Source organism: Melanerpes formicivorus, unplaced genomic scaffold (genome assembly GCF_026170545.1).
Source record: "Melanerpes formicivorus ecotype bairdi unplaced genomic scaffold, bMelFor1.0.p_v2 SCAF_108, whole genome shotgun sequence".
Lineage (NCBI taxonomy): Eukaryota > Metazoa > Chordata > Aves > Piciformes > Picidae > Melanerpes > Melanerpes formicivorus.
In genome coordinates this window covers 810,968-824,424 of record NW_027142460.1, presented here as the reverse complement: position 1 = coordinate 824,424, position 13,457 = coordinate 810,968, and the positions used below count along the sequence as shown (strand labels likewise).

General features: G+C 55.8%; 1 protein-coding gene across 4 annotated transcripts in view; it reads right to left on the bottom strand.

Moving 5' to 3' along the window:
- CD82 (CD82 molecule) overlaps positions 1-13,457 on the bottom strand; it is a 70,604-nt gene that overhangs the window by 36,919 nt on the left and 20,228 nt on the right. For 3 of the 4 annotated variants that reach the window (XM_068166844.1, XM_068166843.1, XM_068166845.1), the window contains exon 2: positions 6,171-6,252. In XM_068166844.1, coding sequence (XP_068022945.1) covers positions 6,171-6,233 — 63 coding nt within the window. In that variant the 5' untranslated portion in view covers positions 6,234-6,252. Of the gene's footprint in view, positions 1-6,170; positions 6,254-13,457 lie in introns of those variants that run through there. The other variant, XM_068166846.1, reaches the window with a different exon arrangement.

Genomic DNA, 13,457 nt, shown 5'->3' with positions numbered 1-13,457 from the left:
CTGTGAGAGTTTGCTCTGTGCTTCAGCTCCTCACAGAGAAGCTTTTCTGAGCAAAGATCAAACAGCAGCCTGAAAGAAGCTGCTTGCAAGCTTTCCTGCCTTGGCAGAGAGGGCACAGTACAGAGTTAGCTCGGGGAAACAGGATTAGAGAGACACCAAGAGAGCTCCCATCTCTGCAGGGCACTGTCTCAGCTGCAGAAAGCAAGGAGCTGCTGCAGCCCAGGGGGAAAACAGCCAAGGTGGCTTCATCAGAACCAATGTGACCAGCAGGGCAAGGGAGGAGATTCTGCCCCTCTGCCCTGCTGTGCTGAGACCCCTCCTGCAGCACTGCCTCCAGATTTGGTGCCCCCAGCACAGGAGGGGCCTGGAGCTGCTGGAGCAAGTGCCAGAGGAGGCCACAAAGATGATCAGAGGGCCGGAGACCCCCCCCGGGGTCACAGGCTGGGAGAGTTGGGGCTGTTCAGCCTGGAGAAGAGAAGGCTCCAGGCAGACCTTAGAGCAGCCTGCCAGGACCTGAGGAGGGCCACAGGAAAAGTGGGGAGGGACTTTAGACAGGGGCTGGGAGTGACAGGATGAGAGGGAATGGATTGAAGCTTGGGGAGGGCAGATTGAGACTGCAGATCAGGATTTCTTTCCAGTGAGGGTGGGGAGACACTGGCACAGGCTGCCCAGGGAGGCTGTGGATGTCCCCTGCCTGGAGGTGTTCAAGGCCAGGCTGGATGAGGCCTTGAGCAAGCTGGGCTGGTGGAAGGTGTCCCTGCCCACAGCAGGGGGGTTGAAACTAGATGATCTTCCAGGTTCCTTCCAACCCAATCCATTCTATGCCCCTCTGGCAGTTAGAAGAGTCTCCCCTTGCCTTTTGTCCCAACATGCAGCACTCTGCTGACCAAGCAGCCCCTTGAACACCCAACAGCTGTGGAGCCTAACAAAGCTCCTCTGCAGCTCAGTACTGCCAAGGACTGCTGCATGCACAGCTTGGTGCCTTGAAGCTCCACTCCTATGAAAACATTTGTCTGAAAGATGCACAGCAGGCAGTATGTGACACCTCTTGGCTCGCTCACCCTCAGCTCTCACCTGAGTCTGGCTGTGGCTGACAAACCCCAGAGCTGCTGCAGGGCCTGAGCTCCTGGGAAGCTCTCCAGAGGGACCCTGCCAAGCTGCACAGATGGGCAGAGGCCAACAGGATGGCATTCAACAAGTCTCAGTGCCAGGGGCTGCACTTTGGCCACAACAACCCCAGGCAGAGCTACAGGCTGGGGTCAGAGTGGCGGAGAGCTGCCAAACAGAGAGGGACCTGGGGGTGCTGGTTGACAGCTGCCTGAACATGAGCCAGCAGTGTGCCCAGGGAACCAAGAAGGCCAAGGGCATCCTGGCCTGCATCAGGAAGAGTGTGGCCAGCAGGAGCAGGGAGGTCATTGTGCCCTGTACTCTGCATTGGTTAGGACACACCTTGAGTCCTGTGTCCAGTTCTGGGCTCCTCAGTTTAAGAAGGACATTGAGAGACTTGAAGGTGTCCAGAGAAGGGCAACAAGGCTGGGGAGGGGTCTGGAGCACAGCCCTGTGAGGAGAGACTGAGGGAGCTGGGATTGTTTAGCCTGGAGAAGAGGAGGCTCAGGGGAGACCTCATTGCTCTCTCCAACTCCCTGGAGGGAGGTTGTAGCCAGGTGGGGGTTGGTCTCTTCTCCCAGGCAGCCAGCACCAGAACAAGAGGACACAGTCTCAAGCTGTGCCAGGGGAAGTTTAGGCTGGAGGTGAGGAGAAAGTTCTTCACTGAGAGAGTCAGTCACCATTTGGATGTGCTGCCTGGGGAGGTGTTGGAGTCCCCATCCCTGGAGGTGTTCAAGAGGGGATTGGATGTGGCACTTGGTGCCATGGTCTGGTCATGAGGTCTGTGGTGCCAGGTTGGGCTCGATGATCTTTGAGGTCCCTTCCAGCCTCGGTGATACTGTGAGACTGTGATACAGTGAACACCTCTGGGGATGCTGACTCCACCACCTCCCTGGGTCAGCCTATCCTCCCCTCCCAGCACTATCATCCTTCACCCTCAGAGTGCAGGAGCTAACAGTGAGCCTGGCAGAAGGGCCAGCAGAGAGGTTTCACTTAAACTCCAGGCTCTGTTTTGGGCAGCAGCCTCCTGCTCCACATACAGCAGGGTTAGAAGCAGGACAGATGGTTCCATACTTTAAACAACTAGTTTCCAGAGACTGTGGAACTTGTCTCACAGAGCTGTTCTGCCCTCAGGGAGAGGCTCCTGACTCTTCAGGCTTTGCTGAGTGAGAAACTGGCTGCCTGGCCAGACCCAAAGAGTGGTGAAGGGTCTGGAGAACAGGGCTGGTGAGGAGGAGCTGAGTGAACTGGGGTTGTTCAGTCTAGTTCCATTCTCCATGGACACAAAGGCTAAGGGGAGACATCCTTGATCTCTACAGCTCTCTGAAAGGAGGTTGGAGTGAGGGGAGGGTTGGTCTCATCCCCCAAAAGCCAAGTGCTAGGATCAGAGGAAATGACCTCAGGTTGTGCCAGGGAAGGTTTACACTGGAAATGAGAAACAGTTTCTTCCCCAGAAGGGTTCTCAAGCCCTGGAAGGAGCTGCCCAGGGCAGTGGTGGAGCCTCCATACCTGGAGGGATTTAAAAGCTGGGGAGATGTGGTGCTGAGAGACATGGTTTAGCAGCAGACTTAGTAGTGTTGGGTTAATGATTGGACCCAATGGTCTTCAAAGGTCTTTTCCAGCCTAAACAATTCTCTGATTGGGTGAGAAGCATCTGCTGTGGCCCATGTCTGCCACCCAAGAAGGTGGAGGTCTGTTGAGCTCTGTGTAGAGAAACAAAGCTTATAGGCTAAGATTATGGTCTTTGGAATCCCAGAATGTTAGGGGCTGGGAAGGACCTCAAAAGCTCATCCAGCCCAACCCCCCACCCACAGCAGGTCACACAGGAACACAGCCAGGTGGGTCCTGAAGATCTCCAGAGAGGGAGACTCCACAACCCTCCCTGGGCAGCCTGCTCCAGGCCTCTGTCACCCTCACAGGGGAAATAATTTCCTCCTGTTTCCATGGTACTTCCTCTGCCTCAGCTTCCACCACTGCCCCTTGTGCTGGCATTGGGCAGCCCCCAGCAGAGCCTGGCTCCAGCCTCTGGGCACTCACCCTGCACAGCTTCAGCACCAGCAAGGAGGTCACCCTCAGGCTCCTCCTCTGCAAGCTCCAGAGCCCTCAGCTCCCTCAGGCTCTCCTCCTGAGGAAGATCTTCCACTCCCCTAATAATCTTTGTGGACACTTCTCCAGCAGCTCCCTGAGGTCCTTCCTGAGCTGAGGGGCCCAGAACTGGACACAAGATTCCAGATGCAGCTTCAGCAGAGCAGAGCAGGAGGAGAACCTCTCTTGACCTACTAACCACAGCCCTTCTAATCCACCCCGGGATGCCTCCTCTTGGCCACCAGAGCACATTGCTGGCTCGTGGTCAACCTCCCCTCGTAGGCAAGAAGTGCAAATCACCTCCTCCCCTTGAATCCAAGCAGGCCAAACCTACAGAGCACCAGCAAGGCCCCAGCTATAGCGAGGGACCTCCTCAGAGGCTTGAGAGAAGTGTTCCTTCACTGCCTAACTCCCACGAGAGCCACTAGCACCTCTCTAACAGACTCCATCCAGCAGCCCCAGGAAAGGCTGGAGAGCATACTTCAGACAGCAAGGGCTGGCCTGCAGGGGCTGCAAGCACAGAGCCTCAGCTCCGGGGCTGAGGAAGCAAAGGCAGAGCTCCAGCACCAGCATTAACAATCGCATTGATGCAAGCACTCTGCTGAGCAGGACTCGGCATGAGGATGCTCACAGCCAGCTCCCCAGCAGCAGTGTCTCTGCTGGATTAATATTGATCTGCCACATGGCCTAAGCTCAAGAATCCACCCCCCCCTCAGACCTTTGAACAAGCATAAAGGAAAAAGCTTCTCATGTCAAGTACTTCCTGAGCCAGCAGAGAGTAATGGACACCACCTTGCTCAGCATCCGGCCCGTGCAGGCAGCCTGCCTTGGGTCAGGACAGAAGCAGGCTCCCAGGCTTCACTCCAGAGGAGGATCAGGCTCCCCAGCAGAAGACACCCACCTCAGAGACCTCACTCCCATGGAGCAGTGCAATGGGAAGCCAGCTCAGGAAAGGTGTGGAGGTGCTGGAAGGTGTCCAGAGAAGGGCAAGAAAGCTGGGGAGGGGTCTGGAGCACAGCCCTGTGAGGAGAGGCTGAGGGAGCTGGGGTTGCTTAGCCTGGAGAAGAGGAGGCTCAGGGGAGACCTTCTTGCTCTCTCCAACTCCCTGAAGGGAGGTTGTAGCCAGGTGGGGGTTGGTCTCTTCTCCCAGGCAGCCAGCACCAGAACAAGAGGTCACAGTCTCAAGCTGTGCCAGGGGAGGTTCAGGCTGGATGTGAAGAGAAAGTTCTTCCCAGCCAGAGAGATTGGCCCTTGGGATGTGCTGCCCAGGGAGGTGGTGGAGGAAGAGCCTGGCTGAGGCCCTTGGTGCCATGGTTGAGTTGATCAGATGGTGCTGGGTGAGAGGTTGGACTGGATGATCTCCAAGGTCTTTTCCAACCTGGTTAACTCTGTTCTGTTCTAAGCCATGCAAAGAGCTCTTCAAAGCAGCTTCTTGCCTGGGTCAGCACAGACCTCCTCAGGTCCCACCTTCACGCTCCTGCTCACCAGGCCCAGCTCAGCTTTCCCCAAGAGAGAGAGGTTCTGGCTGCTCCACCAGAAGGGCTGGTGGAACTGAGATGCCAGAGTGACCACTGGTAGCATCCAGCAAAGACTGCAAGGGTGTTGTGAGGTGCTGCAGCATTTCAGGCTGTGGTCTTCCCCTTTCCCTCCCATTCTAGGCTGGCTTTCTTGAAGAGAACTTCCTCTGTGCAGACATTAGCTACTGAACTAATGGGGATGAAGGAACAGTAGACAGTGCCCAGGCACTGGGCTTCAGCAAGACCAAATGTTGCCTCAAATGCAGCTCTGCTTCCTACTGAAGTCATCTACTGCTTAAAAAGCATCACCTCTTCCAGAGAGGAGATGGCCTGGGTGCTAACATCCCCAGAAGGGTCCTGCACAAGCTGCAGAACAGGCCCAGAGCCCATCCCTGGAGGTGTGTAAGAGACACACAGATGTGGTGCAAGGGGACATGGGCTAGCACCAGACTTGGTACAATTAGAGAATGGTCAGGCTGGATGGTCTGAAAGGTCTTTTTGCAACCCAAATGATTCCAGGATGGAACTTTCCTACCCTTAAAGTGAACCAAACCACCCTCTGAAAGACCTATGGACCCTTGGATAACCTTTCCTTCCCCTCTCTCTCAGGAGTCTTCTCCATGCTCTGAGCACCTCTGACTTTTGCCCCTTAGACCTTAACTGCTGTTAGGGTGGAAGCAGAAGGCAGAGAGGAAAGAGCCAGCAGAGCAAGCCAAGGGAAACCAGATCCAGATGTGCCACAAGTTCAAGCCCCTGTGCCAGCAGCAGGAAGCAAAAGCAAAGCCACGTGCAGGGACAGAGACCAGAAAGACCTTATCACGGTCCACTTCCCTCCCTGCCTGGCCCTCCCTTCCCCTCAGAGGCTGCACAAAGGGTGACAGCATCAGGCAGGCTGTTTGCTTGCTGGGTACATGGAACTCCCATCCAAAAGGAGCTCAGCTCTTGCTGAGCCTTAGGCTTCAGAGCAGACCACATCCAGTGGGCTGCCTCACTCCCTTCCTCCAAACGAGCCTGCCCCAGCCTCCCCCAGCTCCCACCTCCATCCCAAACAGGACTGACTCCTCCTGTTCAAAACCAAAAGCAGCCCTTGGGACCTGAACACAATTAGAGCAGTGCTTTGAAGCCTGCCTGGCCTATTTAGGAGGGGCATTGCCACTGCTTGGCAGGTCTGGAACTCTGCTGCTCAGGAGCAGTTCAGCTGCTGCTCCGGACAGGGCAGAGAAAGCAGTGGCAATTATTCTCCTTCCAGAAAGGACTTCCAGATCCCTTCTCACTGCAGGGGTGGAGCTGCTCAACATACCTGGGAAGCTCTGATGTCTCTCAGCTTCTGGGATTCCCTCCCTCCTTCCCAAACTCTGACCACTTTACTTAATGAACACACTGGGTTGGCATCCAGAGGCTCCCCACCTCTGGTAGCTGAGCTGAGGCCAAGTCTCCCTTTCTACTCTTGCAGATACTTACAAGGAACAGGAGATTGAAGAGGAAGAGGAAGTACTTGGTGACTTTCAGGCAGCCAGACCCCATCTTCTTTCACTTACAGGACCTGAAGGGAGAGCAGACAATCAGTTATGTTAGTGACAGGTCCTCCAGGCAGGTTCAGAGCAACCATCCTCCCCCTGTGCAGAGCTCTGGATCATCTGGAGCGTTTCAGAGCAGCCACACAGAAAGCAGCTACCCCCCAGAGCACTCAAGACACCTTCTCAGGGCAGCAGAACACGACAACACCATCACTCCAAAGAGCCACTGCTGCCAACATCTCCTGGAGAGTGGCAGAAGGCTACCAGCAGCTATAGAAGGAATTTAATCACAGGGCTAATCCCATCCCTGGTCATAATGGACTCTGCATCAACAGCAACCAAAACACCAGCTCCACCTACCACTGCCAGCAAAGGGAGGCCCTTATCTGAGGAAGGAGATCCCAAGGCCAGCTCCCTGCCCTGGAAATATCTCCCTGTGACGCCCAAGCAGCTGAAGGAAGACTGAAGAACAAGGCCAAGGGGTCAGCTGCAAAGGCAGCAGCAGAAGAGGCTTCCTGTGCATGACCTGAGACTGAGAGTGCACAGGGACCAGCGAGGCTGCTCCACAGCACACAACCAACCCTGCTGCAAGAGCAGCACAGGCAACAATCACCACAAGTTCCACTTCCCAAAGCTAATCTTACAGGGTCAAGGCAGTGTGGGAGCACTGCTAAGACTGGGTTTAGTTTGCTGGTACCAGTCACAAAGATTCACATCCATGGGGTGGGCTGGAAAGCAAGAGAGAGAGGGGACAGGAGAAAGTCCAGGCAAGATACTTTCACCAGAAAAGTACTTCACAGCACCCCAGCACGGTGGGGGATGGAAGGGATCTCTGGAGAGCATCCAGTCCAACCCCCCTGCCAAAGCAGGGCACCCACAGCAGCTTGCCCAGGAGCACAATGCCCAGGGGGGGTTGGAAGCTCTCCAGGCAAGGAGACTCCACAGCCTCTCTGGGCAGCCTGCTCCAGGCCTCCAGCACCCTCACAACAAAGAAGTTTCTCCTCCTGTTCAGGTGGAACCTCCTGGGTTCCAGTCTGTGCCCACTGCCCCTTGTGCTGTCCCTGGGCACCACTGAGCAGAGCCTGGCCCCAGCCTCTTGCCCCCCACAGCTCCTTCAGCTCTTGCTGAGCATTGCTCAGCTCCCCTCTGGGGCTGCTCTGCTCCAGGTTCAACAGCCCCAGGGCTCTTTGAGATCATCCAGTCCAACCTCTCCCCCAACACCATCTGATCAACTACACCATGGCACTGAGTGCCTCATCCAGGCTGTTTTTAAACATTTCCAGGGACAGTGACTCCACCACCTCCCTGGGCAGCCCATTCCAATGGTCAGTCTCTCTTGCTGGGAAGGATTTCTTCCTAACATCCAGCCTAAACCTCCCCTGGTGCAGCCTCTCCTCCAGGCTAAACAACTCCAGCTCCCTCAGCCTCTCCTCCTCACAGAGCTGCCCCAGGCCCCTCAGCAGCTTTGTAGCCTCTGCTGGGCTCTCTCCAGTAGCTCCCTGTCTCTCTCAACCTGGGTTGCTCAGAACTGGGCACAAGCCAACTGTGCTAAATCCCCATGGCTGAAGCCTGGGCAAAGCAGGGGGAGAGATAACAAGGTTGCTCTCAACACTGCAAGTGGAGCATCTTGTCAGCAACTGATCCTCATCAGGTCTGTGCAGCAGAGGACCCAGGGAGCACACAGATCTGTGTTACTGCCAGCTACTTCAGTTCTCATTTCACAGCCTCACAGTATCACCAAGGTTGGAAGAGACCTCGAGGATCATCGAGTCCAATCTGGCACCACAGACAGACCATGCTGTCACCACTAGACCATGGCACCAAGTGCCACATCCAATCCCCTCTTGAACACCTCCAGGGATGGGGACTCCACCACCTCCCTGGGCAGCACAGCCCAATGACAAATGACTCTCTCTGTGAAGAAATTTCTCCTCACCTCCAGCCTAAACTTCCCCTGGCACAACCTGAGACTGTGTCCTCTTGTTCTGGTGTTGCCTGCCTGGGAGAAGAGACCAACCCCCACCTGGCTACAACCTCCCTTCAGGGAATTGTAGAGGGCAATAAGGTCTCCCCTGACCCTCCTCTTCTGCAGGCTAAGCAACCCCAGCTCCCTCAGCCTCTCCTCACAGGGCTGTGCTCCAGACCTCTCCCCAGCCTTGTTGCCCTTCTCTGGACACCTTCAAGTCTCTCAATGTCCTTCCTAACCTGAGGAGCCCAGAACTGGACACAGGACTCAAGGGGTGGCCTAACCAATGCAGAGTACAGGGGCACAATGACCTCCCTGCTCCTGCTGGCCACACTCTTCCTGATGCAGGCCAGGATGCCATTGGCCTTCTTGGCCCCCTGGGCACACTGCTGGCTCATGTTTAGGCAGCTGTCAATCAGCACCCCCAGGTCCCTCTCTGTTTGTTATCTGACAAGAAGAAAGAAGTCCCACAGACAAGAAGCAAGGCACCAGTCTGGCTTGAGAAGAGTCAGCCCCAACAGAGAGAGAGGGTAGCAGGATTCCTGCTGCCAGCATGGGGGTACTGGGGGTCACTGGAGCCCAGCAGGAGCTTTGTTTCCATCAAAGGCTTTTGCTTAATCCCATTAAAGATTTAGGTTAACTGCAGAGCTCAACTGCTACAAGGGCCTTGGGATAACTGGCTGGCCTCCCCACCAAGCAATGGGCATCCTCCAGCTTCCAGCCTGGGCTCCACAGCTTAAGGCAATGAACCACAGAACCATGGAATGGTCTGGGTTGGAAGGGAGCTCCAAAGCTCATCCAGGCCAACCCCCTCTGCACTCAGCAGGGACATCCTCCACTAGAGCAGGCTGCCCAGATCCCTGGCCAGCCTCACCTTGAAGATATCCAGGGAAGGAGACTCAACCACCTCCCTGGGCAGCCTGTGCCAGTGTTCCACCACCCTCACAGTCAAGAACATGCCACTGCTCTAACTTCAAGGGATGTCACAGCTAGAGGCTGTGCTAAGCTCACTGCTGATGGCTCAAGATGCTACTGAGATGGGAGAGCAGCACAGGAGGACCACCTCAGCCAGCTGTGCTACAGGTGGTGAGACTCAGGAATGGGGTGCCCAGAAAGGCTGTGGCTGCTTGGAGTGCCAGGATGAGGGCAAGGGCTCTGAGCTGGAAGAGGGCAGATTGAGACTGGAGATGAGGAAGACATTCTTTAGTGAGGGTGGGGAGACACTGGAACAGGTTGTGGATGTCCTCTCCCTGGAGGTGTTCAGGGCCACAGTGGATGAGGGCTTGAGCAACCTGGGCTAGTGGAAGGTGCCCATGGCAGGGGGGGTTGGAACAGATGATCTCTAAGGTCCCTTCCAGCCTAAGCCATTGTATGAGTCCGTGGTCACAACAATCTCCTCTCTGAGGGTGCTGGGTGCAGGCTGCCCACAGAAGTGTGGAGTCTCCTTCACTGGAGAGATGCCACACTTGGTGGGCATGGTGGAGGTGAGCCTGCTTTAACAAGGTGTTTGGCCTAGATGCTCCTCAGGAGTCCCTTTCAAGCCACCCCATGCTGGGTTTCTGTCTGGCAGCCCTTGCTCCTCCGGCGCTCTCGCTGGTTCACATCACCTCAGTCGCTTCCTAGTCAGCTAAACCTTCAGGTCAGAGCCCACAAAGGCAGCAGTACCCCAGGCTGGTCCCTCAGATTTGCTGGGGAAAGCTCCTCCTGGTCCATGCTTGCACCAAACAACAAACACAGCCTTTCTCCTCAGCACCTCTACCCAACAGCCTTGCTCATGTTAGAGCAGCTCTCCTACTCCAGCCCTGCACCAGCTTGCTGCCATGCCACACTTGTAACCCACAAGCTACCCTGCCCTTGGCTGGCATCTCAGAACAGGGCTCTTTGAGCAAGGAGAGCACAAGTGCTGCTGCCTTCAAACCACCTACTCCCCTCACTTCCACTGCAGCAGGAACGCTCCCTGGGGCTGCTACCCACACCTAAGGCTGCACTTGGAGAGGATAACCAAGACCTCAGTTTTCTCATCCAGCTGGCTAGTGGCTTCACCATGAACACGTCTCCCCTTAATAGCAGCACAAAGCAGAATGCTGGCAGTCCAACCAGGACTCTGAGGCAGCCAGGGCCTTAGGCAATGCTGAAGGTCTGGAGGGGGAGGGCACAAGTGTTTTTCCACTCTTCAGCCTAGCCAAGGACTAAGCTAAACAGCCTCCTGCACAAGGCACTTACCTTCAGATCAGGGAATGGTCTGGGTTGGAAGGGACTGCCAAAGGTCACCCAGACCACCCCCATGCACTCAGCAGGGACATCCCCCCCTAGAGCAGGCTGCTCACAGCCTTCCCCAGCCTCACCTTGAACAGCCCCAGGCACGGGCCCTCAACCACCTCCCTGGACCACCTGCTGCAGTGCTCCAGCACCCTCCTGGTGCAGAACTTGTTCCTTACAGCCTGATCTAGTCGGGGATGTCCCTGCTGACCCCAGGTCAGACTGGATGGCCTTTGGAAGTCCCTTCCACCCCAGCCCATTCTCTGATTAACACATGAAGTTTGCCACCTCTAAATTCCACTGACTGTCCACGAGTTTCTTTCCTCCTTCTCCTCTCCCACCCTAATGGCTTTGACCATTTGAGCTTTCCTCCCCAGGCAGCCACCACCTCACTTTTCCAGTCCTGCCCACACACTTCCAGGTTTTCTGTGTCATTCTCCAGGCTGATGCAGCTCTGTAGAGCAGTTCATAGCAGACCACACACTGTCAGCTTGCAGAGAGGCCTTTCTCCCCAGCTTCTCATTTCCCACCCCATAAAGACACACAGGATTACATAGACACATCCATCAGCCTGCTGCTGGGAGGCATTACTGCCATAAACACTTGGTTGCCAACATGGTGACTTGATCCTGGGTCTTTCTTAGGTCACCTCTGGCCTCAGGACCTGGAGAACTAACTGCAGGAAGGCATCCATGAATCCAAGACCTCGGTGTCCCCCATGGGAGGGGAATGGGACAAGCCCTACACCACCATCACAGAATGGCAGGGGTTGGAAGGCACCTCTGGAGGTCACTGAGTCCAACCCCCCCTGCCAAGGCAGGTTCACCAAGAGAAGGTCACACAGGAACATTGCCAGGTGGGTTTTGAATGTCTCTGGAGATAGAAACTCCATCCTCTCTCTGGGCAGCCTGCTCCAGTGCTCCATCACCCCTAAAGAAGTTCCTCCTCAGGTTTAGGTGGAACTTCCTATGTTGAAGTTGGTCTCTGTTACCCCTTGTCCAAAGGATGGCTTCCCACCCCCTCCACCACCTTCGGCTCTCAGGCCTGTTGTTCCTCCAGCAACAGTGAGGACAGCAGGAGGGGTATGTGGAGCACAAGATCCAGGTGCCTGAGGAGAGGCAGGCAGAGGCCTGTTTGGTTAGAGCCAGCAGGAGACATCCTGCCACTGCTCAGAGGTTATTTTTGTCCCCGGAGCTCACAACGCTCCCAAGCCCTTCTCCCTCCCAAGGTGACTGTGGCAAAGGACAGGAGATACAGGGGCAACCAAACACCTCTGCCCCCCAGTCCCACCAGCAAGGAACACTGGTGCAGGGGCCTTCTAGCCACATCAGCCAAGGGGCAGAGAGACACAGCTCATTTTAAGCTGCCATTCTGCTCCCTCCGGCTCTGGAGAGTGCTGCATGCCTGCTGCTCGCTGCAGCTGACCACCCCTGGCTCAGCCTTGGTGCTCTCCGTGCCCACACCACACAGCTCTGCCCAAAAGAGCTCAGCCCTCCTCTCCTGGGCTCCTTCCCAGTGAGCTTTGGCAGCTGAAGCACCTCAGCTGCCAAGTTACTCAACAGCACCAATAAGGGGCTCAGCTATGAGCGTGGTGAAAGAGGAGGAGAGCAGCAGGAACGACCTGGAGGAGATCACTTGTGGAGATCACTCTCCCAGGATGCTTACAGGCAAAAGCAAAGCTCCTGCAATGCCTTGAGGAGAGACACAGTGCTCCCAAGCTCTGAAGGTCAGCCCTGACGCAAAGGTGACTTGGGAGTATCTACATAGCCTGGAAGATGCCATCCTCTCTCCCTCAGACCTTTCCATGAGGAAAGGAAAAGACAGTGCACACAGGAGCTGCTGCAGGTCCCTTCTAGCTACTTTGGCCAGTTGCTCCTTACTGCCACCCCTCAGGGGATGCCAAACAAAGGAAGAACCTACAGGAAGTGCTGCTGTTAGCTGGGAGACACTGGCACTGAGAGCTGGGGCTGTTCAGTCTGGAGAGGAGAAGGCTCCCAGGAGACCTCATTGTGGCCTTCCAGGATCTGCAGGGGGCTGCAAGAAAGCTGGGGAGGGACTCTTGAGGGTGTCAGGGAGGGATAGGACTGGGGGGCATGGAGCAAAACTGGAAGGGGGGAGATTGAGATTGGCTGTGAGGAGGAAGAAGTTGTTGCCCATGAGGGTGGTGAGAGCCTGGCACAGGCTGCCCAGGGAGGTGGTGGAAGCCTCCTGCCTGGAGGTGTTTGCAGCCAGGCTGGAGGTGGCTGTGAGCAACCTGCTGTGGTGTGAGGTGTCCCTGCCCATGGCAGGGGGGCTGGAGCTGGCTGAGCCTTGAGCTCCCTCCCAGCCCTGACAGTTCTGTGATTCTAAGTTGCACCTTGAATGGTCACTTCTCCTTCCAGCTCCAAGCTGAACAGCCACACTCATGGGAGGCTGCAGAAAGGGCACCCCAGAAAGCCACAGTCTGAGGAAACAGATCCCTCTTCCACAGGACTGAGCCCTAGCACCACCATACCCAGCTGCCAGGAGTGCACCTGAAGAACAAAGCACTTGGCAGTCAGGAAGTGTGCTGCTCACCATCATCAGCCAGGACAGCTTCACACACCACCACCCTCACAGTTAATCAACAATGACAGGGCTGCTAAGTCTCTACCTAAGCAGGTACAGCACTGCCCTCGGGGCAGAGGCTGCAAGTTACAGCCACACTCACTGCAGAAGACTCCCCTGAGGTACACATCTTGTAGACCTGAAATCATCAAAGGTTTGGGACTTGGGGTACAGCTGGGCAGGGCATCTTGCCTCTGGAAAGCAAATTACTGCAGAGCTGGGAAAGACTCAGGGCTGAATTGACTGAACTTGTCCTGAAGCTCCACTGGGGTAATTCCAGCTGTGCAATGAGCCTGAAAACAGCAGCAAGGTCCTGTTTGGCCTGGAGAGCTTCCAAACAGCACCTCAGCAAAAGCTGCACAGGGACCAAGGCAGATCCTAAAGGGTCAGGCTGATAGTGTGGTGTGACCCTTTGGAATG